At 34.4% G+C, this 26,259-nt stretch overlaps 1 protein-coding gene across 1 annotated transcript in view; it reads right to left on the bottom strand.

Annotated features, from left to right (window-relative positions):
• The window catches only part of LOC150085474 (zinc finger protein 385B-like), a 206,598-nt gene that overhangs the window by 79,433 nt on the left and 100,906 nt on the right, over window positions 1-26,259 (bottom strand). Inside the window, exons 5-6 of the mRNA XM_090373286.1 lie at window positions 10,395-10,493; window positions 2,132-2,233 (exon numbers count right to left, since the gene is read on the bottom strand). Of these exons, the coding sequence (XP_090229412.1) occupies window positions 2,132-2,233; window positions 10,395-10,493 (201 nt within the window). The remainder of the gene's footprint in view (window positions 1-2,131; window positions 2,234-10,394; window positions 10,494-26,259) is intronic.

Here is a 26,259-nt window from a genome sequence, read left to right as displayed (position 1 = left end):
CACCCTTTCTATTTAAGTGTATCCTACCCTTGTAGCAGCAATCTCTCCTGTTAACAAGCACACACCACACTGAGAAAAATTCTATCCTGTGAGCTTTGCACAATCTCTCCAGGGCAGAATTGATCAACAAGGCTCTCATCATATACTCACTCCTCTCGTGTCTATGCAGAATTGCAGACAATTTCATATGTCCATACATGTTAATAAATTCTTGTTCCATCCTTGTAATTTTATGTTCAACTCCACCAAACATCATTCACCTTGAATAAAATTCGCATGAAATTTTATTTTGTATTATAAATAACTACTAAATTAAACCTTTAGTTCAAAAACACTTTTATCACTTTACTTTAGAGAAAATTATCTGATCTCTGTGTGAAAAGCACGGGATCTGCTCCCAACTGTTAACAAAGAAATAAAGGGGGAGGTAAACAAGAGTGGTCTTGATTTTATAAAATTACTTATTTTTATGATAAGGTTTACATAGCATCATCATTAGAGGCTTAAATGGCAAAGAGGCTGAACTGACAAAAGAATTAGGTTGATATGATACCAAAAACCAAGACCGAATACAGGCGACAGTTTCTTGAAATGGTTTTGAAGAAAGTTTAATTGACTGGAAAGCAATAACCAAGTCATGGGAAATATGAGAAAATTTTAAATTCCTGCGTGAATGTCAAAATTTGAGGAGGGGGGGAATATATATATATATATACACACAGTCGATTCCGGTTATTTGGACACATCGGTATTAGTGCATTTTGGCCCGATTAAGAAGCTGCCCCAATTATCCGAAGTTTCGTGTAAATAGTTAAAAATACAATGGACTCCCGCTTTACAATTGGTTTACTGTACAATCAAATCGCGTTACGATGGACTTGCCATAGTAAAGTACCGTTCACTAAACAGTGTGTAGTAAGCGCCAGTCAGTGTGATCACGTTTGTGAATTGAATTTTAATTCTATTAAACAGCGATTCTAATTAGCATAAATAGGAGGAATATTATCCACAGGCTATAAAAGTAAAGATATATCAAGCACAAATTTACCCTTTATTACCTTACCAATTAAAAAATTAAATGATACCTGATAATCGGAATAATTAATACGTACTGTAATATGTACATACTAACTAGTTGACATTTCTGTTCACTGATGTGTGGGTGGGGGTTAAAATTTAAAACAGTAAAAAGAGAAGCAATCAATAACAAAGAACACGGCACACACAAATTGCAAGTAACATGATATGCGCAAGTGAGAACGGAGTAACAAGTTAAGCTCTAAAAATAGGAATGAAGAGAAGATTCTGAAAATTAATTTTTTATATGATTGAAAATTCCATGAAATGTAAACACACTTCACCATAATAACCCACAGAATTCCAGCTGTCAGTATTATCACAAATTCAATAAGATCGAGTTTACTATCCATTTATGACAGATTGCACTAACAGAAAAGAAATACAGGTGATTGCTAATTGTTTTTATTGTTTTATGGTTGTGACCTCCAGAAATCTGACCGAATCGTAGGGTAATCTCCAGTGCTGCGGTCTCCTGCCCCGATTAAGCGAAGTAAACCCTGGCTATTTTCTCGATTGGGTTCTGTTTTTTAAGATTTCCTCCAAATAAATGGCTGCCCCGATTAACCGGTGCCCCAAATAACCAGAATCTACTGTATTATTCCAAATTATTTGTTTTTTGATACCAATCTATATTTTCAATCTTACTGACCACAACTGTGAAAAATCCATGTTCTACATTAAAAACATGCATTAATTAATTTTTGAAAATTAAATTCCTTTAGATCTGTCAGATCTTTAGATCAGCAAGCAAATGCAAATTTAAAAACCACACCCTTCAACGTACCCTTTGATTAGCTGAGAGTACATCAGTAACAGAAGTGCATGTTGCATGGAACATGATATACGACACATCAACGGCTTGATTCCAGACAATTGTCCCCTTCAGAATTTCTTATTAAGCTACTCAGGATACACAAAACCAGTATCACTTTATAAATTATTATAGCAATTTAATAAATTAACAACATGAGTACTTTATATAGCTTAGTATAAAGACAATTCATTTAATGTGCTAAATAATGATTCCAATGATTATAAAAAATGTGCATACCATTTTCTTGTGCAATATGAATTCCTCCAGCACCAAAGGAAGGTTTTGTAAACTGGCTAGATTCCACACGAAGTTTTCGACAACGCAATTTATGTTTATTACCTTGTAAAACAGTTTCAATTAATGAGTCATGCAGCTAAAAATTATTTAAATAAAAAGAAATTATAATGCAATTACACAACTAAATGAGTTTTCTAACATTCCTGTGGAATTAAGGTTTTTTTTTTGTTTTTTTTTCTTTTACTTTTTCAAACCATAAAAACTTAGACAAAACAAGATTTAGGTACTTTTCATTTAACCAATACTCATTTCATTAATGCAAAATATAAAAGTATTAATAAATAACACATTCAACTTATTCTGCATAAAGATTCAAATAATATTTAACAATTTTAAATTATACAAATCACAATAAATCCAGAGATAGCAACTGTGATTATTTACATTAAACAATTACAGCTGTTGCTTATTCTAAACAACTGTCATTGTTCTGCTTTAAAATTAACGCTAAGGAAACTACAGACAAGAGGAATCCCTATATATTGTTTAAATTGCATTTATTCTATAATCAGTATGCATATTCCGGAAACTTTCTAGACAATGCATTAAGAATGTTTGGGACAGCATCCAGGTAAAGTTTCGCCTTAATCTGGTGGTGATAGCGAGGCATCTCACAGATGCCCCTTAAAAATTAGCCATTAATCAATGATTAAAATTCTGAAAATTTCTTATAGTTTTCCTAGAGAAATTGGGTGCAAGAGTCTGTCAGGTGCCACACCACCACTTCTGAAACTGTCAGGATTTTGTATAAAGAATGGCCTGGTACCGGACAAGCACTGGAGTCGCGTTTGTTTAAATTTGCAGGTCACTTTTTTGCATTTCTTCTTCTTCTGGGTCAATAAACATCTACCACCTTCCCTAGTTGCTTCTGAAAGCTTACTGATTTCATAACATAAAGAACCCCAGGGACTCACATCTGGTGTGTATGGGCTTGGAACACCAGGGTCCTAAGCTGGATATCATCATTCTTCTCTTTCTGGGTGATTCCCTTCTACTTTTGACTCACTCACTCACTCTCACTGCTCATGACCACCAAATACGGCGGATGCAGAAAGGTCAGGGAATGACCACCGCATATCCCTGGAGCAATATGGCCTTAGTTGCTAATGCTCCTAAAGACCAAATAACAAACAACAAGCAGGTATAATATTTGTATGGGTTAGTATTTCCCTAACATAGCAATGGGAAGGGGTTTTTTTTTTTTTTTTGGCAGATGCAGTATAAGCTTGCTTTCTTGCATCATATGCCTCTACTAATGCTAATCTCTCAGGTTAACTCGGGATATTTGGCGGTTTTTTTTTTTTTTTTTTTTTTTGCTGATGCAGCAAAAACCTCAGACTTCCTTACACCATATAGCTAATAATAATAACAATAATAACGATAATACAAAATCTGGTATATCAAAATGGCTGCTATAAAGGCTGCCAAATTTGAAATAAATTTCAAAACATACGTGCAAATAGAAGGAACTACAGCCCCTCCAAGACTTACGTAAGGTTGTGTTCCACAGAACTCTATGTAAGTTTGGAATTTTACATAAGTCAGAATTTCCCTAAATGCTTATGCAGCACTCACAAATTTGATTGAAACAAATTTGATTCAATTTAATTGAAGCAAAAAAGAAATGTTCGATGAACATGTAAATAGAATTATTTATTCAATTTTTTATCTTACATGCAGGAAAAATTATAAAAGTGTACAAAATGACTTCACCACATACTTTAATGTTTTGGAAACCAGAGTGATGCTTGAACCTATTAAACCACCTGTTGCTTGCCACAAACTTGGCTTGGGTTTCGCCTTACTTATCCTTAATATCTTCATAAATACTTGTTACTTTTGCTTGAATGGCCATTGGACTCAGATGCACCTGCTTCTGAATATGATTTTCAATCAATATTATTAATAGCTTTTCCATCTTTGATATAGCACGTGAACGGTGTTTTGTGATCACTGTTAGTCTTAATGCACTGATCCTTTAACATGTTCTTTTATATGTGCACTGTCCCTTAAAATAGTATTCACTGTTGAAGCAGCAAGACCTAATTCCATGCAACAGATGACAAACTTTGTCCTGCTTTGTACTTCTTAATTAATCATCTTCATTTCTAAAATCAATTTTGTTCTTTCCTAGCATTGCCAGCACTTGCACTTTCTGTTGGTCCCTTTCCCTTCACCATTTCAATAAGTAAACAAGAATGAAGAGAAGATTCTGGAAATTTATTTATGTTTTTTATATGACTGGTAAGATTTCAGTGAAGGGGAACTCATTTCACCATAACACCATAACGTAAAAACCCACAAAATTCCAGTTATCTGTATTATCGCAAATGCAATAAGATTGAGTTTACTACCCATTTATAATAGATTGCGCTAACAGAAAAGCCCAATAAACCGGAAAGTGCAAATTGCTTTTATTGTTTTATGGTCGTGACCTCCAGCAATGTGTTTTAGAAAAATATCAACAAAGCCATTTGAAATTGATTCTTATAGCGGAGCATATGATAACAATGAAAGTGTAGTGCAATTTCCATTATAAAAATGACCTTATAGAGAGATAAATAACTTAATTATTGTTATTTATTGTTATTTGGTTTTTTTTTAGGAGCATTAGCAACTGAGGCCATATTGCTCTGGAGATATGCAGTGGTCATTCCTTGACCTTTCCGCATCCTCTGTATTTGGTGGTCACGGGCTCGAACCCCGGTCTAATCAAAAAGCGTGTGCTATGCACTGCTGCTCCTGCCCACCTGGCTACGGAGGCGCCCATAACTTAGTTATATAGCGAAAATTTCAACTTCCATTTCTTGGAACAAATTACCAAAAAAAAAAACTGTGTTATTGGGTTCGCATTACAATATTTTCATGATACCTCCATTTATTCCCACGGGATGCAAAATACATTTCTACGATTTTTTTAAGTTTGCACCAGCTGGCAAAAACTTACGTAAAGTTGAATTTCCATCATAAGTCAAGTATTACGTAAGCCTGGTAGTGGCCTGTAATAGTATTGAATATACAATTTATTTGTAATTTTTAATATATTTAATGTTTATATTTTATGTATAATATGTTTGTTTTGTAATTATTAGCAAAATTAATTTTTGTTTTGAAAATAAAAGGTTGCATGTTTTAAAAAAATTTCAATATATTTTTAAAACTTAACAAATTACATACGCTTAAGCACACGCTACTTAATCCATTAGAAAATAGCAAAATACTGCCATTCTTCAAGCAGAATTCAAAAATCCCAAAATTTAAGAAAATGGGAACATGTCAGGTGCCCCACCACCATTTTTGCTACAAAATGGAATGGCTACCAGTACTGGGTTAAAATTGATTATTAAAAGGGAAGAAGGTTGGGAGGTGGCTCACTGAAATCATACGCTAACAAATATATATACACAGTGTGGGATGATTTATCTGGAAGTTCCAAAAACCAATAAAGTGAAATATTTATCTGTATTATATATTTATTGGTATTATTATTATCATTATTTTTGCTCACAATCTTAGTGTTTTTAATAACTTTTATATTAACTTAGTCGTGTATACATATACTGTATATACAGAGCTGCAGTGAGGGCAGGACAACCAGGGCACAACCTTGTAAGGGATTGCCAAATGGAAATTTCATTATACACTATTTTATAGATAACTGAAAGAAAATTTGTTGTCTGTGAAGTTGTGAATCTGCAATCGCTTCCCATTTAATTAAGAACTATAATATGAACTAAAAATATTCATCTGCTATTAGGAAACAACCGACTGACGATGTACGCACTGGCAATATCCAACATGACTGAAAGAAAAAGAAACTGCTTTAAAAGTCCTAAGAATATTATTATAAAAGTTATTTTTAAAAATTCTTAATACAGTAGTTTTTAACTCTGTTCACTTATACCCATCATCATTATGTCAAGAAGGCCTGCAGAGAAACCTCTGGGTGGCAAGACCAAAAGGAAGTGTGCATCTCTAAACATTAAGGATAAGGTAGAGTTACTAAAACGTCTGGACAAAGGTGCATCAGTCAAGTTTTTGTGATTCATCACCATCTACGATTTCATGAAACAGAAAGAAAAACTGTTAAAATTTTATGGTGATAGTAATTTACGAAGTTAATGGAGCTCAGAAAGACATTACACTAGACAAAGAATTTAGAAATAGACGAAGTGTTAATGGCATGGATCCGACAACGCCAAAGTGAAAAATACCATCTCAATCATTCTATTATCATGGCCCAGGCAAAACTTTTCCATGAGAAGTTAGACATAGCAACACCGTGTGAATCAGGGTGTTGCTATGCCTACGTCAGGCTGGTATGCAAAATTTAAGAAATGAAATGGTCTTCGTATTTTGGCAGTGTGTGGTGAAAAGGCATCAGCTGATTACGATGCTGCAGAGGCATATTTGAGTGAATTTGCAAAATTGATTGATGATAACAAGTTTACTGCAGAGCAGGTGTATAATGCTGACGAGACTTCTTTATATTGTCCTAGAAAAAACTGTTGTTGCACCAGAGGAATCAGCACCCAGTGGGTTTAAAGACTCAAAAGAAAGGATAACACTTTTAGATTGTGCAAATGCTATGGAGTCATAAAATGAAATTCCTTGTTATTGGTAAAAGCAAAAATCCAAGATCTTTCAAAGGAGTAAGTGGATTACCAAACCAATCATCCTTGATCGGTTTGAAAACCATTTTGTACCAGAGACAAAAGCACGTTGTACATTTACAGGGCTTCCCAGTGACAGCAAGATAATGTGTTTGCCATATATCTGCCACCTAACTGTACATCCTTGATCCAGCCAATGGATCAAGGGATACTGAGGTCATTCAAGGCAATCTGTAAGAATGAATTCATGGACAGAATGCAACAAGGGTTTGGAATAAAGATATTTCAAAAAGATTTTAATATCAAAGATGCAATCTGGATTGCTGCAAAAGCCTGGGACAAGGTTGATGAAGACACTTAAAAACTGATTCTTTCCATAAATTATTGGCATAATTTATGGAAAGAATCAGTCTTTGATGATGATCATGAACAAGAACATGATTTCACTGGACTTAAGGTGTCAGAGAGAAGAAAACTGTCAATGACTTGATGAACTTTGCTAAAGGTTTGTCATGTCTTGAGGCACAGCTGTTGGATTATGATGCAGTGGAAGAGGGCCTCCATATTGATAATGATGCTCCAGTTACCCTCAGATTAACATACAGTGAAATCTGTGACATGATAATGAATGAAAATGAACATAACGAGAGTGATGATGAGGATGATGATGATACTGTTGCAGAAAAAATCAGTATTGAAAGAATGATAAGCCTTACGGAAGAACTGATTCGTGGAATGGAATGGAGGAGTTTTGCTACAGAGCATCACATAATGTCTATAAAATTCAAGAATTGCTTATAAAAGAAAGACCAAAATATCTAAAACAACTTAGTTTAATGGATATATTTCAGAAACTGGCTTCCACAGTAAACTCTACAGGTACATGTACCGCATCTATGCCTTCAACATCTGGTGTGTTTATCCCATCAACTACATCTTTCCAAAACTGTCAAGATATTTCTTCTGATGATGCCATGTAATTGATATCAATCAACTTAGCTCAATAAATATTCATATTTTATTTTCTTGCATTTCTTCTTGTGTTTTTTGTGCATTTTAGGCCTGGCTACCCGAATTCTGAAAAAAACCCCCTATCCGGCAACCCTCGGATACTGGGTAGCCAGATAAATGGTCCTACACCTGTATATATAATAATTAATGAAAATAAAATAATAATAACTAAATAAAATAACATTAAAAATGCATATTATGGTATGTAAAATAACTAAACTGGCTTATATTATGTATTATGTAAAACTCAAAGAATTACATTTTAAACATACTATTTTCTAATTTTATTAATCCCTTCAAACTGCATTAACAGATAGTGGATCAGCTGCATTTTGTGAAGGGAATTAATTGTACAATGCACAAAGAAACAAAGGAGAAAAAAAAAAGGACCTTACACAAATTTATCTATTTAGACTGATTTAAATATATCAAATTCAATAGACACAATTTTAAAATTTACTTTGTTTTTCCAGCTACACATTTCCCACAAGTAAAAGAGAAATTTACATTACTATACTGCATGTAGAGGAGAAATTACAATATGTTCACCACTAATAACAGAAAGACTACTGAACAGAAGCATCCTCATTTAAGCCAAACTGAAGTTGACAAAACTGTTACCAAAATTAAAAATAACAACTACCCCAGAAGAAGACCCCATTAAGGATGAAACTGTCAAAAAATTTAACACACTCCAAACCAATTCCTGCACTCCTCTTTAGTAAATTTCCCAAATTCTTGGAAGTGTATCCTCCTTAAGATTATTTATAAAACTACACATAAACCTTAAACAAATGTTAAGTCATACTTCTTTCTTTCCTTGGGAAAACCCTGAACAGGCTAATTGTTTTTAGGATATGATGTTGCCTAAACAATTTGGCTTTTGGCCAAGCAGATGTACTGAGAATGCTTTTGATGGGCTGCTCCAACTAGTGGACGATAACACTCATCCTCCAACAGTGAGCAACCTGTCACCTAAGGGATGCTTAATGCTTCTTGCAACTCTGCCAAATTATTCAAGCTAATTCACCCACAGGGGAACTACCATTAAGACCAGGTACCAATCTGTAATAAGAATAGAGGATTCCCTCAGGGATCTATCTTTGTGTCTTTCTAGACAAGTATATCATTAGACTATCAAGACAGATAAGATTACATACATGGATTGCCAAATTTAGGATTTAACTAGAATGACAAAGTCCTTACTAATTTTCAAATTGGAAGTGCCAACATCGTCATAATGTCTATATCCAAGACCAAGCCTAAATTAGACCACCTCTTGTTAAATTTCACACACAAAAACAAAGTACCTTGCACTATTGTGGAAATTCACAAGCATGTTTTTAAGAATAGCTCAAAACTGGGGAGTTAATTCCAAGATGCTTCAAATATTCTGCAAATATGTTTTTATCCCTATTGCCACATGGGTGACTGGCTCATGGTCCTTTATGGTCAAGAAGCCAACTTTCAAAACAAATTCAGATCTGCATAGGGTTACCCTGCTCCTTGACATACCAGGGATTGCCTGACTATTTCTGTTCTGGCTCTGCAGATAATCACTCGCTGCATGCCTTTGAATCTCTTTTCAGCTTTGAAGACAACTTTCTGCTGATATTTTGGGCATCACTCTAAACATCAAGATTCAGGTGCTAGGATGGTTCTGCACTCTCTTTAGAGTGCAGAACTGTTTGCAAGTGAGTTTGGTGGACACCAAGCTTCCCTGACATGGGCACATCACTGTGGTGACCTGAAAGACTGGGCTCATATTTCAATGGGCTGCCCCAATACACAGACATCAGATTTCCTTTGACTACCCTCAGTGGAGCTTTTGAAAGAGGTTAGCAATATAAGTTCTTGGAGAAAAAAACAGAAATCTCTGACCAATCACAGCTTCGCTAAAACAGCACTTGAGACAGAAATATCTCCTGAATGGACATGGACAAAGTGCCAGCCTAGGAAACAAGCATTAGGACATCAGCTAAGCTCTATCTCATTAAAGGACAAAGTATCCTCGACCGATGCCCTTCCGACTCCTCATCACGCAGCGTCCCGTCGAGTGAGAGGGAGAGCGAGAGAGAGAGAGAGACGAAGAGAGAGAGAGAAGAGAAGAGAGAGAGAGAGAGAGAGAGAGAGAGAGAGAGAGAGAGAGAGAGGAGAAGAGTAGAGAGAGAGACGAGAGAGAGAGGAGAGAGAGAGGAGAGAGAGAGAGAGAGAGAGAGACTCCTATTTCAAGGCTAAGACCTTGCTGCCACTGGAAGATTTCCTCCACTCTTCTGATGGCTCATCTCCTTGTAGCTAGGGATGTGAAGTTGGAAGCGGTTTTCCAAACACATTACTCACATGATCAATAGTCATCATCAGTACAGAGTACCAAAGTGGAAATAAAGTGAACTTCAGGTACAGTGCTACATTAGATACATATGTACATCCAATATATTTGTCAAAAATAAACAAATTTTTAAAGTGTGCCCTCTTTCCCTAAAATCATTGAGTGCTGTGTGCTCTTGTTAATTTTTTTTTGCATGTCCACTAGAAAATTAAAAACGACAGTTACTAAGAAAATGATAAAATATATTGACCTTCAATATGCATTTGGAGCTGCTGAGAACTGTTTACTGTCAAGCCACAAATTTCACAATGAAGAACTGTATTTGTATTCTGAGTCTGAGCTGACTGACCTATAAGAGAATTTCTGATGCTCTAATAAAAACTATGAGTAATATATAATATAGCTAAGGACATTGATAAATCTTGAATGCCCTCATTCTAAAATATCAGAAAATTAAAGAGGTTTAAATGTGGAATTTAATTCACAAATAGAGAATAAAACTCTATAAGAATCCCTTTCTGTCCTTGAAGAGTTAAATTTAAATCATTTAAGATTTTCAAATATATATCATCCCAGGGGGTCACACCTGGTGAGTACGGACTTGGCACATCCTGGGTCCCGAGTTGGATATCATCATTCTTCTCTTTCTTAGTGATTACCTTCTCTCTCTCTCTCAGGGTAACCCAGAAATGTTTTTTTTCTGGCTGGTGTAGCAAATGCCTCAGGCTTCCTTGCACCATATGGCTAATAATAATATATATATATATATATATTTTTTTTGTCCTCGCTTTTTTCCCATTATTATATGAGGTCAGCATTTTACTGTTTTGGCATGAAATTTTTACAGCTGGATGCCCTTCCTGACGCCAACCCTCACCCTTTATCCGGGCTGGGGATATGCGGTGGTCATTCCTGACCTTCCACATCCTCCATATCTGGTGGTCACAGGCTTGAACCCCGGTCTAATCAGGAAGCGTGTGCTATGCGCTGCTGCTCCTGCCCACGGAGGCGCCAATAATAATAATATCAACAAGGTAACCAGGTTTTCCAAGCCATTTTTGATTTATAAACAATCGAACAAGGTTTTAATTTTTATCGGATAAAACAAAACTTCATGTTTGAGGTCAAAAAGACGTTGCAACACCTTACCACCGGATAACCACCTCACTTTTGTATATAAAAGAAAAATTTCATAAGCAGGTCCAATTTTATTACAAGCTCTTTATATCATTATAAGCTTCTACTTTTAATAAAGTTGATCTCACTTACTGCATCTTTCAAAACTTGTGCAAATCAGTTTGCATTTCCTTAACTACTAGTGCTTCCCTATGTATAATGCAATGATTAAAAACTATCGTTGGAACAATTTATTTTTACCATGCCTTTTAAGCTATATTTTCTCCGGTTAATGCAGCCACACCATCGGTACAAATCGCAACGCAATTATTCCAAGTAAGATTATTTGTTTGAAATAAAATATTTATAACATCAAAAATCTTCTCACCTGTCATTCTTCCTTCCAAAGCTTTGCAAAATAAATCCTACAAAATATTTTCTTCATAGCAGTATCTGACATATACAATAAGTTGAAAAATGTTGGAAATATCTTGGATTCATCTAACTGTATTGCAAAAATTGGACTTTCTCTCAATCAATTTAATAAATTGAATTTTACGTTGTCAGCAATAACTGTAATACACCACGATACTGTGTCTCTGGATAGAGGAATGTTATTTAAATCATTGCTGTACTTTTCTCCATGCATAATTGAAATTATTTTTATTGCAGCAGGGAGAACATAGATTCAGCAATAGTATATAATTTCAAATTTTGTCTATTAAATAAGAAACTTCCAAAGCTGCTCTTAAAGCTTTACCAGGACATCATCATTGCTGTCATATGCTTCTTCATGAAAGATTTCAGATCTTGTATGGCTTCATCAAGTCTTTTGAAAAAGGATTCAGTTTATTCTATTAGTTTTAGATGTTTCTTATGCATGTACCTTTTTAATTTAGGTTTCATGCTTTCAATAGCCAGTTTTTCATAACATATTACGCACACAGGACATTGCTCATCATCATCAACAATGTAAGTGAAGCCATACCTCATACATTCCTCTTTATATTTTCTATTCTTTTTCCTTCCTTTTGATTTGGAATACAATGGCTCTCTACCAGAAATTGGTGGTTGCACTACAACTTGAAATAACGTTGGTATCCAAATTTTCACATGATATATTTCTTACCTTATTAGTTTCTGAAGTATCTGTATCAACATTATTGTCGTCACTCCTCGGCCGTTTTGTTCTGATTACCCAACTGTCCATGGTAAAATATAAATTTTTTTTTCTTCTTAAAAACAACAATAATGACAATGAAACGTGCAATATAAAAAAGTAGCAGAAGAATGAAAAACACATCCAAGTTGACATGAAAGCACCGAATTACAAAGCAGAATAAAGCATATATGCAACAAACTTGCTATATAACGTATCTTTAGTGCCACAGCATATTCACACCTCAGGCCTTTAGACAATATAGGGCAATTTGAGAATTTGTACTGTAGAAAGCATGAGTTAAAATCTAAGGGGATTACCATTCAGCAATTGAGTAGTACTGAGAAGTATTAATGCATACTGAGAAGTTGCAACAGTCAGCTGCTTTCTGTGTGTCCATAGCCAGTGAGAAAATTAAGGTGCATTCCTGATGCAGACAATAAGTAAGAATGCCACCTGTGTCACACGTGCAACCACCCTAACAAAATAAAGAGTGGCAGTAGGGTTCATTCATATCTCGGACTTCATTCAAGTAGTAAGGTTTCCATTTACACAAAAAATAATTTTATTTAACAATTGCTGCGGCTCCTTTAATTTATCCCGTGACCCCTCTGGGGTCACACCCCACAGTTTGCACACCACTGAACTGAACCCATCTAGGTGTAGGAAATATTTTCATTCTTGTTATCAAACTATGTGGAATTCATTGATTTAGTATATTTAAATCGAATTATCAATTCCTAACTGTTAATGCCTTTCATACAACATATTAGTATTAGTACTGACAAATGATGCAAGAAAGCAAGCATTTACATTCTTACAGCATCAAAAAAAAAAAAAAAAAAAGTTTCTCTAGTTCTTCCTTGAATTTATTCAAACTACCCACTTCCACAACACATGGAAGTTTTTCCAAACAATCAACTACCTGCTGGCTGAAAGCAAACTTCCACACATATTCTGCAAATATCCTTCAATTTGAATTTATAAACTTACATGTGTACTCTGAGCAAGAGGAAGAATGTCATCAGCATTGAGCTTACTCAATCCAAGCCTTAAGCACCTCAATCAGATCACCTTGCTTATGGAGTCTCTAGATGCTGCAAGTTTCAGAATTGAAGCCTTTCTTGATGCCTCTCTGATGTAAGAACACATCTTTGTTTGTCTCGCCAATCTAGTTACCCTTCTCTACACCTGTTCGAGCAGATCCACATATGATCTAACATGAGGCCTTCAGACATGTCTAGTGTTTAACATGCGGCTTAACTATTACCTTATACAATGAGATAATCACTTCCTTATCCCTACTAGCAAAATTCCTATACATCAGTGTAAAACCACCATGAACTGTCCTAGCAGCCTATCTGCACTGCTCAGAGAACTACATATCTGTCTGCACAATTATCCCTGGTCTTTTTCATTTTCCACTTCCCTGAGTGTGGTACTAAATAGATGGTATGTTAATCTGGTTTAACTGCTAGCCACATGCAGTACACTGAATTTTTCAATGTTAACTACTGTTAAACAAATGCCGATCTTGCAGCCGAAGTACAATGAATATGCAACTTTTGTGAGATTGTATATTTTCTTCCTCTGAGTTTTTGGGGTTAAGTGTCCACAAACATAGCAGACGTTGTCTGGGTGAGTGACAAGTTCTGTGCTTTGTCTTCTCCATTTTAACAATGCATTAACCTAAAAACAGTAAAAGCAGAAGGTAAATTTGAACAGAAGGTGAATTCTTGTAGCATAGTTTATCATACACTATATACTGAACAACTGAATGGTGTAATAAAATTAATAAAAATTTTAATATGAAAATCAAAATATACTATATTGAAAGAACAGTAATGATGTACTTGCTTAACTTTTAGCCCAATAAACAAAACCAACCAAAAGTTAAGTTTAAAAATTGTATTTCAAACAGTAATGATATCTTTGTACAGAATCCAGTTATCAATCTATATCTTAAATCTGAGACATGATAGGAAATATTCATGATTGATTTTAAATTCTATACATAAAACTTGACCAGAAACAACCACTGATTTGCTGGAGGTAAAAATCATGTTGGGTAGTGTAATTTTTCCAGATCTTACTGACATAGCATATATTAATTAAATAAATTTTCTGTTTATACTCCGGCACGACAACCAAGTCAGCAGAGTTTACAATAAATCGTCAATACAAATATTTATCATATTTAGTAGTCACGGGCTATACACTCTCACTCCTGACCACTCGGCTACGTCAGGCCTATGTATAGTTAAAGTGAGGGGCATGTTCGGGGCTGGGCAGAGAAGGCATATGCCCCACCCCTTAACTAAAAATTTGAAATTAAAGAAAAAGAATGCAGAAGGCATTCTAGAAAAAAAACTCAAAAGCCTTGTTTACTATCATTAACTGCCAATCTCTATCATCTGCAAACTTAGAGACATTAAGTTTGGTATACCTTCATCAATATTATAAGTAAATACAGAAAAAACAATGGTCCCAGCAATGAACCCGAGGGTTCATTGCTGGGACCATTGTTGGGACTCACTAATATAAGTCTATGAAGAAAAGCACCCATTGATAACTGCTCTGTCTTCTCCCACGCAACCATCCACAGCAGTAATTTGCACCCGATGCCACATTGCTCCAATCTGTACTGTAGTCTTTTATGTGCAACAGTATCAAAAGATTTTCTGAAATCCAAGTATGTGACATCAAAATTATTTCTTGCATTCAGCTCCTTCCTCACTGCATTACAGTATTCAATCGAATCGGTCAGAAAAGATCACCCTTTAACAAATCCATGCTGTGAGTGCAGCATAACGGCACTCCTTTCTATAATACTGCATTATGTGTTTAACCAGTGAATCCATTATTTTTTCTAGGAACAGAAGTTTAGCTAACAGGTCTAATACTCATGTCACCTTTTTATCCTCCCCCCCTCCCTTTGTGAATAGGGAATACATTCACATATCTTTTGTCCACAGGGCCTTCCCCTGAATCCAAAGATACTCTCACAATTATAGCTATGGGCTTGCCTGCCTCCTTTGCTTCCTCCCTTAATATAATTGAATAGACTCCTTCCTTCTCCCTGTTAGGATTTGATAAACTTTTTGCATCCCCCCTAAAAAGTTCATCAAGTGTGAATGTAGATGCAAAATACCTTATCAGTTTATCAACACCTGAGCAGGATCATCAAGTCCTTCCTTCTAGTGTTTACATAAGTAAAGTAGTATTTTCTGTTTTTCTTTATATCCTTTGCCATTGACTTCTCATAATTTGTCTTAGCTTGCCTAAGCTCTTTTGTGATTTGATTGCAGACTAGTTTATATCTACTGTAGGCTTCAGTATCACCTAATAATTTATGTGCATCCCATGCATTTTTCTTCTCTGGTATGAGTCTCAGTTCATCTGATATCCATTTAGGTCTAAGCCTTGAGCAGTATTTCTTAGTATAAAAGGCCTAGCAGCTCCTACGATTACTTCCCTGAATGCTTCCCATTTACAATTTGCCATTGGTATAAAATCAGTTAGTACCACCGTATAGAATTTAAAAACTGTCTGAGGCAACTATAGTCTCTATTCATGAAAAAAAAAAAAAAAAAAACAATGACCACTTTATATCAGCGATGAGTTAAATCTACCTCCTATTTTTTTAAATTCTCAGTAACTTGATAAAAAGATAGATTCAAAAAAAAAAAAAAAAAAACTAGAGAGAGAAAAATATAAGTATATATACCTACATATTATTTGTATTAATACGCTTGTATAAACTACAATACACTTAATATTAAACACAGTTTATTTTCAGTAATTTTAAAACCATACACTTAATACTAAACAATTTATTTCTCTGTAATTAAAAACAATACTATTTAATACTAAACACAATTTATTTCTCTGTAATTAAAAACAATACTATTTAATAATAAACACAATTTCAATTAGTCTTCATTTATGAATCTTAAAATTGATACTTGTTTTAAAGATTTCACTTTGATATTTCTTAAAGTTTCTCTTTAAAACATTCAATTTTTTTGAAGGAACCTCAGTTCCTTCAAAAAAATTAGCATTAGCAAGGGCAGATGATGCAAGAAAGCAAGCTTATATAGCATCAGCCAAAACAACAACAACAACAAAAAAAAAAAACCTTATTTCATCCATCCACTCACTCCAAATGTTTGTCAAGTTCTACCATGAATCTATTTAAGCTATCAAATTCTACAACGATAGGTGGAAGTTTGTTCCAGCAATTAACCACACACTGGCTAAAGGCAAATTTCCACACTTCAATTCTACAACTGTCTTTCCTCATTTTGAATTTATGCCCCTCAGGTTGGTAATCTGAGCAAGCAGAAGAATCCCATCAGAATTCAGCGTGCTCAACCCATTCAAAGCCTTATACACCTCAACCAGATCACCTCGCAGTTGCCTAGTCTCCAGCCACTGCAATTTGCAGAACTTAAGCCTTTCTTGGTAAGAGAACCCCTTCATTCCCCTCACCTATCTTGTTGCCCTTCCCATACAAGCTCAAGCAACTCTACATCCTTCCTAAAATGAGACATCTAGACCTGTATGCAGTACTGAAGGCATGGCCTGACCATTGCCTTATAACAAAGGGATAATCACCTCCTTTTCCCTGCTAGCAAAATTCCTGTATATCATTGACAATACCCCATGACCTGCTCTGGCAGCCTGTTTGCATTGCTCAGAAAACTTCATATCTGACTGCACAATTACTCAGAGGTTTTTTTCATTTTCTACCACCCTAAGTGTAGTACCACACAGTTGGTACATTCCTCTGGGGTTACTGCTACCCATATGCAGTACTTTGCATTTGTCAATGTGAAACTTCAGTTGCCACTTTTCAGCCCATCTGCCCAAATTTTCTAGATCCTGTTGCAGTAGTACAACTGCTGTAGATGTCTTTGTCATTGAAATATTTCCTGATTTCTGCCCAAACACGACCAATCCATTCATTTGCCATTATTGGATCTGCAGATTGAGATTCTTTACTAATTTTTGCATAAACGATGTTATGCAAAAATTAGTGGTGTTTTTAAATCGATCCAGCCAACCACTGTTACACACAAAATCTTCTCATCAAAATTGTTCAGCAAATTTTTCCACTTGAGCCTTCAAGATCTGACAGTCTATTGAAAATCCAGCACTTCTTTGTGTGGTGAACCATTGAAGTAATGCTTCCTCATTGTTTGTAACCTCGCACTTTCTAATTTTATTTTATTTTTTCCTGTTATGTTCTTTTCCAGTGCTGATATGTAAACAACTTTATTCTTCCACAATGTCAAACCACTTAAAAAGGACAAAGAAAACTTTTTACACACTTCAACATTTTTTGCACCATGTTCTAATTCATGAATAATTTTGACTTTTTCACTAATCAAGAGACACTTTCTTTTGTTAGCAGACATGTTTCCAAAGGAAGGGTTCACTCCTAACTGATTTTACTTTAAAATGATAAATTGATCTGCATACAAAGTCCCAAAATGCATACAAAGTTCTTAGAAGTCCCGAAATAAATTTATGGTTGTTGTATAGCCACCCACCCCAGAGGACAGAGTCATAAACCGGCCATTAATCCGATGCAGGTGGTCATAAAGCTAAGTCGCCCTTTTCATTTTTGTCTATTCCAAGAATTGGGTTTTTCCCACAACCCGAGCAATTAAGAATGTTTGCACAGTTACCAAAATTTGTTCAGTAAAACCGTGTTATGCTCATTACAACAGTGAGTGATTATATGGGAATATGCATAAATTAAAATCATTATGGCTTTTTTCTTGTTACAGCCATGATTTCGTTATTTCCGTGCTCATTATAACCAAGTTCGACTGTATTTATTTACTAAGTGAAGGGTATTTATGTTAAAAAAAAACTAAGGGGGAAAAAGGGTACTTTTTTTTTTTTGGGCTATAATGTGGGTATTTAAGTTATCACCTGACACCCGCACACTATATCAAAGTTGCAATGTATTTTATTCTCTCAGTGCCTCTTTAACATGGTGCTGTAGAAAACAGTCATCCAATAAGTCTACAAAGTCTTGCTAGTGTGTGAATGACCAACCCACAAGTTCTAATCAATATCCAAAAAGTTAAAATCCCTCATTATAAGACATTCTGATTTACTGGCTCATTTTATTTCTCTGTATTTGTTTTTTATACACATCACAGTCATTAGACCTATAGCACACTCATACTCTTATTTATATTTTCCCAGTGCTTATGTCAGGCCAAACCGAGTCATTGTTGCATTGGCCACCAACATCCACAAGATGCACTGCCTTAGATTTAATATACTTCTTAACTAAAAGCATAATCAGTCCTTCCTATCTTCTCTGATTGCATTGTATTCCTCATATTCAAATTCTACATCCCTTATGCTAGTGACACATGTGTCCGACATCCTGACAATGTCTGCATTTGATGACTTAACCAGTACTTAAAATTCATAAAATTTATTTACCGTACTCCTAGTCAAGAGCTTAGTGTCAGACGTTTACTACAAAATTGCATTTTTGTTTTGAGACAACTTTAGTTTAACTTTATACAAATAACAATGCATACCACGCCGTAAAAATCTATTTCTCTAGTAGTTTCCAAGTTAGCTTGGCTATAAGCAAATTTCAGTTAAACCAAGAAAATGTCAAATGATTTTTTCTTTGTTAATTACAAAAATGTTTACTACAAAATAATTTTGTAGTTAACATTTTCTGACACTAAACCCTTGTATTAGTGTATGTGCAAATATACATGCACCTGTTCTTACTCTTTACCCTAACACAGCCCATGTACTTACTTGATCCATGATGATCTGCAGGCCAGTTTTGTCAGGCTATTGCACATTCCAATAGAAGCAGTGCAAAAATTACTTCCACCTCTGCCTGCAGCTCTAGTTAATCTATTAATCTGTGTATTTCCCCAAGCTAGCAGTTTCCTGATCTACCTAAAATAGCATCACAACAAATATTCTTTCACTCCTATTTAAATGTATCCCATTCTTGTAAAAACAGTCTCCCTTCTCAAAGCACAGACCACACTGAGAAAACTTCTACCCTATTAGCCATGCACCATCTCTCCAGGGCCAAACTGATTGACAATGAGTTCAACATGTACTCTCATGGCTGGGCAAAACTGCACACACTTTCTAATTTAATTCTAACTCATAACTTTCCCCAACATTTCCTTGTATTTAGAAGCACAAGTAAGTCCTCAGATCTACTCATAATATTATTAGTGCCAGTGTATACAATATCCACTTTCGTGCCCTTAAAAGATGGTATCTGCTCTATGACAAACTTTTGCCTGAGGCAGACATACCCAGGTCCTATTTCACCTATTTTTTTCGCACAATATAATTCCAGTTTCCCCAACAACAGTCACCAACAATAACTACCTCATGTGGGACCAGTGCATTCTGCCTTGGGGAATGCCTTTGTGTTGCCTGATGGGCCTCCTATTTTAATTTCTTCAAGGGCATCCACCATGTTCAAGCTCTCCTAAAGGGCAATCAGAATGCTGTTTGTGCTTAATTTCCTCACACTGTCTGCACCAAACACACAAAAAAGACATCTGCTTTGGCTATAATATCATCTCCTGTTCAAGAGAGGGCAAACATCAAACAAGTAGCAATTTTAACTGTCTCCTTCAGTTCTCCCTCGAGCCAAAGCATTCCCACTACTTTGAGATGTTTGCTTTTCTGTTCCAGTCTGAGGCATAATTTCCATTTAAATTCAATTTAATTTAAGAATACTACACAAAGCAAACAGATACCTGAATGCAGTAATAAGACTACTGTAATCGCATGTTATGCAGCAATAATGCATAATACTCTAGCATATTTATGTTATTGTATATATATATATATATATATATATATATATATATATATATATATTATGCTATACAGTTACATTCATAATGTTATAAATTAGTTATAGCCTTACTATACAATAAAATTTCTTAGCTAAAACCAAAAACAACTATACCAAGCTATTAGAACCTTTGAAGAGATATTTAATTACCACAAAAACACTAAAATTACTACTACACTACAAATTACTAGGTATGACATTTTTGCTGAAATCAATAATACAAAGACTATGAAAAAAAAAAAAAAAAGTAAAGTGCAGCCATTATCAACCCACTGCAGGATGGAAGCCTCCTCAACAATTCATGTTGAGGGAAATGGACCATAATCTGCCACGCTGGTCCAGTGCGGGTTGGCAGATCGACCGTATTCAGCAGTCAGGGGCTTGAACCCCAGTCTACTCAAAGAGCGTGTGCTACTGCACTCCCGCTCCTGCCCACTCGGCTACGGAGGCCTATGAATATTAAGTCATAACTTACAAGGTCTCCATCCAAATTTAAAAATAAATTAAATTTTGACTATTAAAACTCTTTAATGAACACAATTTAATATGTTAAGCAAAAAACAGCAAAATTTTTCAGAAAACTTCTGTTTCTTAAATATATTTATTTATTTTTGGTAATAAAGTGTAAGATGAATGATAAAATAGGAGTAAAAATTGATTTACATATTCAATATATTTTATTTACTGGCATCTTTTTAATAAATGAAAGAGAAACAATGACTTTATCCTCAAATCAACAAAAACAAAATTGTAACAACCAGTATTGAAATGCTTTCATGGCTTAAAAAAGAAAAACTAACTCAACTAACGAACAGGTATCTGGTTAGTTTTTTATCATTTATCCCAACCCCATCCAAAGAATAATAGAACAGTAATTTGTACCGAGAACATGCTCCTGGCCTACTCACAATGTTATCATGGCAATCAATTCCTTTATCACATTGCCTTTCTGCAGTCAATGACTTTAATTTTATACAATATTAGATTATTGGATTAGGGCTAGTTTACCCTAGCTGGTGTTCATCCAGATAGGATGTTTCTTCTATTCCATATATTTCCATAGTTTTCTGCTAATGTATCATAAATTCCTAGAGAACAGAATTATAAGCGAGTGACAAACTGGCAAAATTAAATAATAATTCAAAATTCTTTCAATTTAACCCTTCGAGAGTGAGTTTTTCATAGGAGCTGGTTCTGTGAAATTTCTTCATGAAATTTAAAAATTCATAAAAATGAAAACTTTAACCATAAATGCCTTTAAATAATAATTTGTTCGTGTTTTAATTCCACTTGCCCACGTTATAGTGAAGCAATTCTCAAAATCAAATCAGAATTTCTACAAAAAATTATTTTGAAGACTAAATGCGCAAGGCATAATATTTTATGGGTTGAAATTAACTATATAACATTGGTGTAACTATATAACATTAACTATATAAACACCATAGTTTATCCATAAGTAGTGTAAAGGCATTGTTTGATTTTATCTCATATTGTGGCTACCTTCACGAGATACCAGGTATTGCACTACTCCGAAAATGGTGCCGTCTCGGTGGTAGTGCCCACTGAGAATAAATAACAGTAGTCTCCTCTAATTGAGAAGCATTGTTTATTCAAAGTAGTGCAATACCCAGTATCTCCCCCCACCACACACACACACTTCTCCTTCAACCCATTCACGGTACTAGTACTACAGGTTTTAATACCTTTCGCGTTTGGGGTTTTCGTAAAAAAAAAAAAAAAAATCACGTTGTAGTTTCCTTTATCACAAGTAAATATGAGATAAAATCAAACAATGCCTTTACACTACTTATGTAGTTAAACTTATGGGCACGGTTCCCTCTAAGCTGCATGCGTGCGCGGCCGCACACTGATTTCTATGAAGTTACACAGGTGCTTTTACTTCCCACATACACAGCCGACGTATTAGATGGCGACAGAAGTATCAGTGGAAGAATGGATATAGGAAGGGGGGATAGCTCATGCCATAAGATTCGCTATTGCAGGACATTTTCTCACATCTTTTATTTACAAATACATAGTGCATAGTGAAAAGTTATATGTGTTGATTTTTATATATATGAAAAAAATTATTACATTACAAATATATATAAAGGACTGTAGAGGTTGTAGTTTATGTTGTATGTTTTTAAGGTGAGTTTATTATTATAAAAATAATATAAATACCATATAATAGGAAAGGTCAGCATTTTTACATTCCATCCACTCAACCACACACATACACAGTATGCGCGGGGATAGGCGTATAAGGAATGTATCATGATCGTGAAAATTTTCGAAGTTTAGTTTTTTACATACAGTAAACCCTCAATTTAACAGACTAATAGAGGAGAAGGAGTGTCCGTTAATGCCGAAACCCCGTTAAATCGAATGTAACCTGGGGTAGGGGTGCATTTTTTATTGTTCTTAATGTAAAAAAAAAGCTTTAATACAATATACAGTACTGTACAATACAAAATTATAATAAAGAATATGTAATATTCTGTTGTAAATATAAAATTTTGCAATTTGGCCTTTGATTTACGGCTATAAGAAACAGTTTTTTTTACACCGTAAATTTCACAAACACGTGCTACTGAGACACCTTGTTCTAATTTCTCAATTAGCTCTAATTGCTGTGCCACATTTAAGTTCACACGCTTTCTTTTAACTCCTCTATCACTTGATGCCATTTTAAATTGTAAGGATTGCAAAATTATTTAATAAATAAAGTCACAATTCAGAAATCACAGAAACACTCTGTACACAATCTGACCACACGAAAGCTTGAGACAGACTGAGACCGAAACAAAGCGAGTCGGTAGACCTGCAGTTTAGTGTCCCGAGTCACTGCTTGCTCTTATCCGTTATCTGTAATCTGGGAAAACAGCTATTTGAAAACGTTTTCAGAAAGAATGAAAAACAATTTCCTGAATTTGATTATAAAAATAAAAGTAGGTAATTATCTAAACAATAATGGAAATAGGCAATTATTAATTTTTAATTAATAACACTGAAGTTTTGTATAACCTAAAAAAAATAATATGGTCGAGATTAATATATACATTACTGTATTATTATCTGTACGGTCTGTTAAATCTGAAATCCGTTATATCGGGGTCTGTTAAATCGAGGGTTTACTGTATTAATTTTTACTAATTAATACGTAAAAATATGTGGGCAGATTATCGGCAGATCTACTGATCCGGATATTTGGGACACTGTGCATTTTGGCCCGATTAAACGGCTGCCCCAATTATCCGAAGTTTCACGTAAATAGTTAAAAATACAATGAACCCCCGCTTTACAATTGGTTCACTGTACAATCAAATCACGTTACAATGGACTCACCATATGATGTGTAGTAATCGCTGGTCATCGTGATCATGTTTGTGAATTGAAGTTTAATTCTATTAAACAGCAATTCTAATTAGCAAAAATAGGAGGAATATTATCCACAGGCTATAAAAGTAAAGCTATATTAAGCACAAATTTACCCTTTATTACCTTAACAATTAAAAAATTAAATGATATGTGAAAATCGGAATAATATAAGTAATAATCGGAATAATTAATACGTACTGTAATATGTACATACTAACTAGTTTACATTTCTGTTCACTGACATTTGTGGGTGGGGGTTAAAATTTAAAACAGTAAAAAAGATAAGCAATCAATAACAAAGAACATGGCACACACAAATTGCAAGTAACACGATACGCGCAGGTGAGAATGGAATAACAAGTTGCGAAGCTTTAAAAATAGGAATGAAGAGAAGATTCTGAAAATTAATTTTTTTATATGATTGAAGTGTAAACACATTTCACCATAATAACCCACAGAATTCCAGCTGTCGGTATTATCGCAAATTCAATAAGATCGAGTTTACTATCCGTTTATGATAGTAAACCATAATACATTGTGGTTTACTATCATAAACATTTCACCACAATAACCCACAGAATTTCAACTGTCGGTATTATCGCAAATTCAATAAGATCGAGTCTACTAACCGTTTATGATAGATTGCACTAAAGAAAAGTCCAATAAACAGGTGACTGCTAATTGTTTTTATTGTTTTATGGTTGTGACCTCCAGAAATCTGATCGAACCATGTGGCACGGTCAGAGTCTATCGTAGGGTAATCTCTAGTGCTGCGATCTCCTGCCCCAATTAAATGGCATGTTGTCCCAATTAAGCGAAGAAAACCCTGGCTATTTTCTCGATTGGGTTCTATTTTTATAGATTCCATCCAAATAAATGGCTGCCCCGATTAACCGGTGGTGCAAATAACCAGAATCCACTGTATTACTTAATATTTTATTAAAGAAGGTAAAATATGAAAAATTAAACTTTTTAAAAATTTTTATAAACTATTTTAATAATGTGTTAAAAATTTGTGATTTTTCCTAATATTTTATAATAACTTCATGTACAAAATACAGAGAATTAATAGAATTCTTTAATTTTAAAATTTTTCAGATAAAAAATGTCCAAAAGAAAAACTGAAGACGTAAATAAAAAAAAAAAAAAAAAATTGCAAAACATTTAAAAAGGATTGGCTTTTAAAACAAATTGATGCCGAAATTCCATCATCAAACAAAAAGCAAGGCTAAAACTAGATATTTTTCAATACAATGAAGAAAATAGTGTCGTCTTGTGTACTTTTTGGGCAGAAGCAAAAGTTGCAGGAGAACTTAGTACAGGAAGAAAATGGGAAGAATGGAAACTAGATTACTTAAAACAGCATCTAAGTCAGAAGATTCATATAGATGCAGTTATGAAGTTAAATAATCAGAAAAAAGGTGGAATTTTAAGTATTTTGACGGAAACTGTAGAAGTACGTAACATAAAAAAGGAAAGAACTGAACGAATGAAATCAAATTTTTATATGGTTAAGGTTTTAATTAATGATGTGATATCAGCCCTAAAAATTAATGCATCAATGAACTCTGTACAAGACATTCACATGAACACATGAAAAATTTTATAAATATACCTAAAAAACTGGAGAAGGAAAAATTATTCATTTGAATTTGTTGAATATATAAATTCTGTTCTCAAAAAAAAAAAAAAAAAAAAAAAAATATATCCTGAACGAAATAAGAGAATCTACTTTCCAAGCGTTAATTGTAGACAAAAGTACTGATATTTCAGTACAAAAAGTATTAATTTTGTATTTTAAATTGAGTGAAAAATGAAACATATTACAAAACAGTATTTGGAGGTATTCTGAAGCTTACAAACTGTGACAGTATGTCCATTTTAGAAAAAATGTACAATTTTTTTACGAAGAATATATCTTGATATTCAAAAGATGGTCAGATGGAGCAAGTGTTATGCTTAGAAGGAAAAAGGGAGTGGCAGCAATTCTCAAAAAGGAAACATTACATCTATTTGAACAACACTGTGTTGCACAATGAGAAAATTTAGGATTGGACAACAGGTGGAAAAATGTATCTATTATGCAAGATATAGAGACGTTGCTTAGAACTAGCATAAAAAAAGGAAAATTAGAACTAGCCCAAGTTACAGAATACAATGTTGTATCTTTTAGACCAGTGGCTTTCAACCTTTTTTTAATAACAGTACCCCTACTCAATTTTTTGCCTGTTAGATCTGATTGTGTGTGTGTGTGTGTGTGTGTGTGTGTGTGTGTGTGTGTGTGTGTGTGTGTGTGTGTGTGTGTGTGTGTGTGTGTTAGTCAATTTTATTTAATGGTATCTATCTGTAGGGAATTAGGTGTATAAGGACCAAACTAAAAAGTTAGTAAAAGTAAACTAGCTATACTAATAAAAAAAAAATAACAAAAAAAAGATGATGAACAATGAAAATAACAATAAAAAATGATAATAAACAATGAAAATTGTAAATAACATTCTCTCACTTGGTCATCGGTGTGCTACTTCTTCGGGGGCTTTGAGCAGACCGATAGCCAGACTAAAAGAATGCTCATACTTACCC

This window comes from Mastigoproctus giganteus, chromosome 5 (genome assembly GCF_048544385.1).
Source record: "Mastigoproctus giganteus isolate SK-2022 chromosome 5, ASM4854438v1, whole genome shotgun sequence".
In the NCBI taxonomy this organism is placed as follows: domain Eukaryota; kingdom Metazoa; phylum Arthropoda; class Arachnida; order Uropygi; family Thelyphonidae; genus Mastigoproctus; species Mastigoproctus giganteus.
Note: the sequence above shows the minus strand (reverse complement) of the source record. Positions and strands in the feature narration are given on the sequence as shown.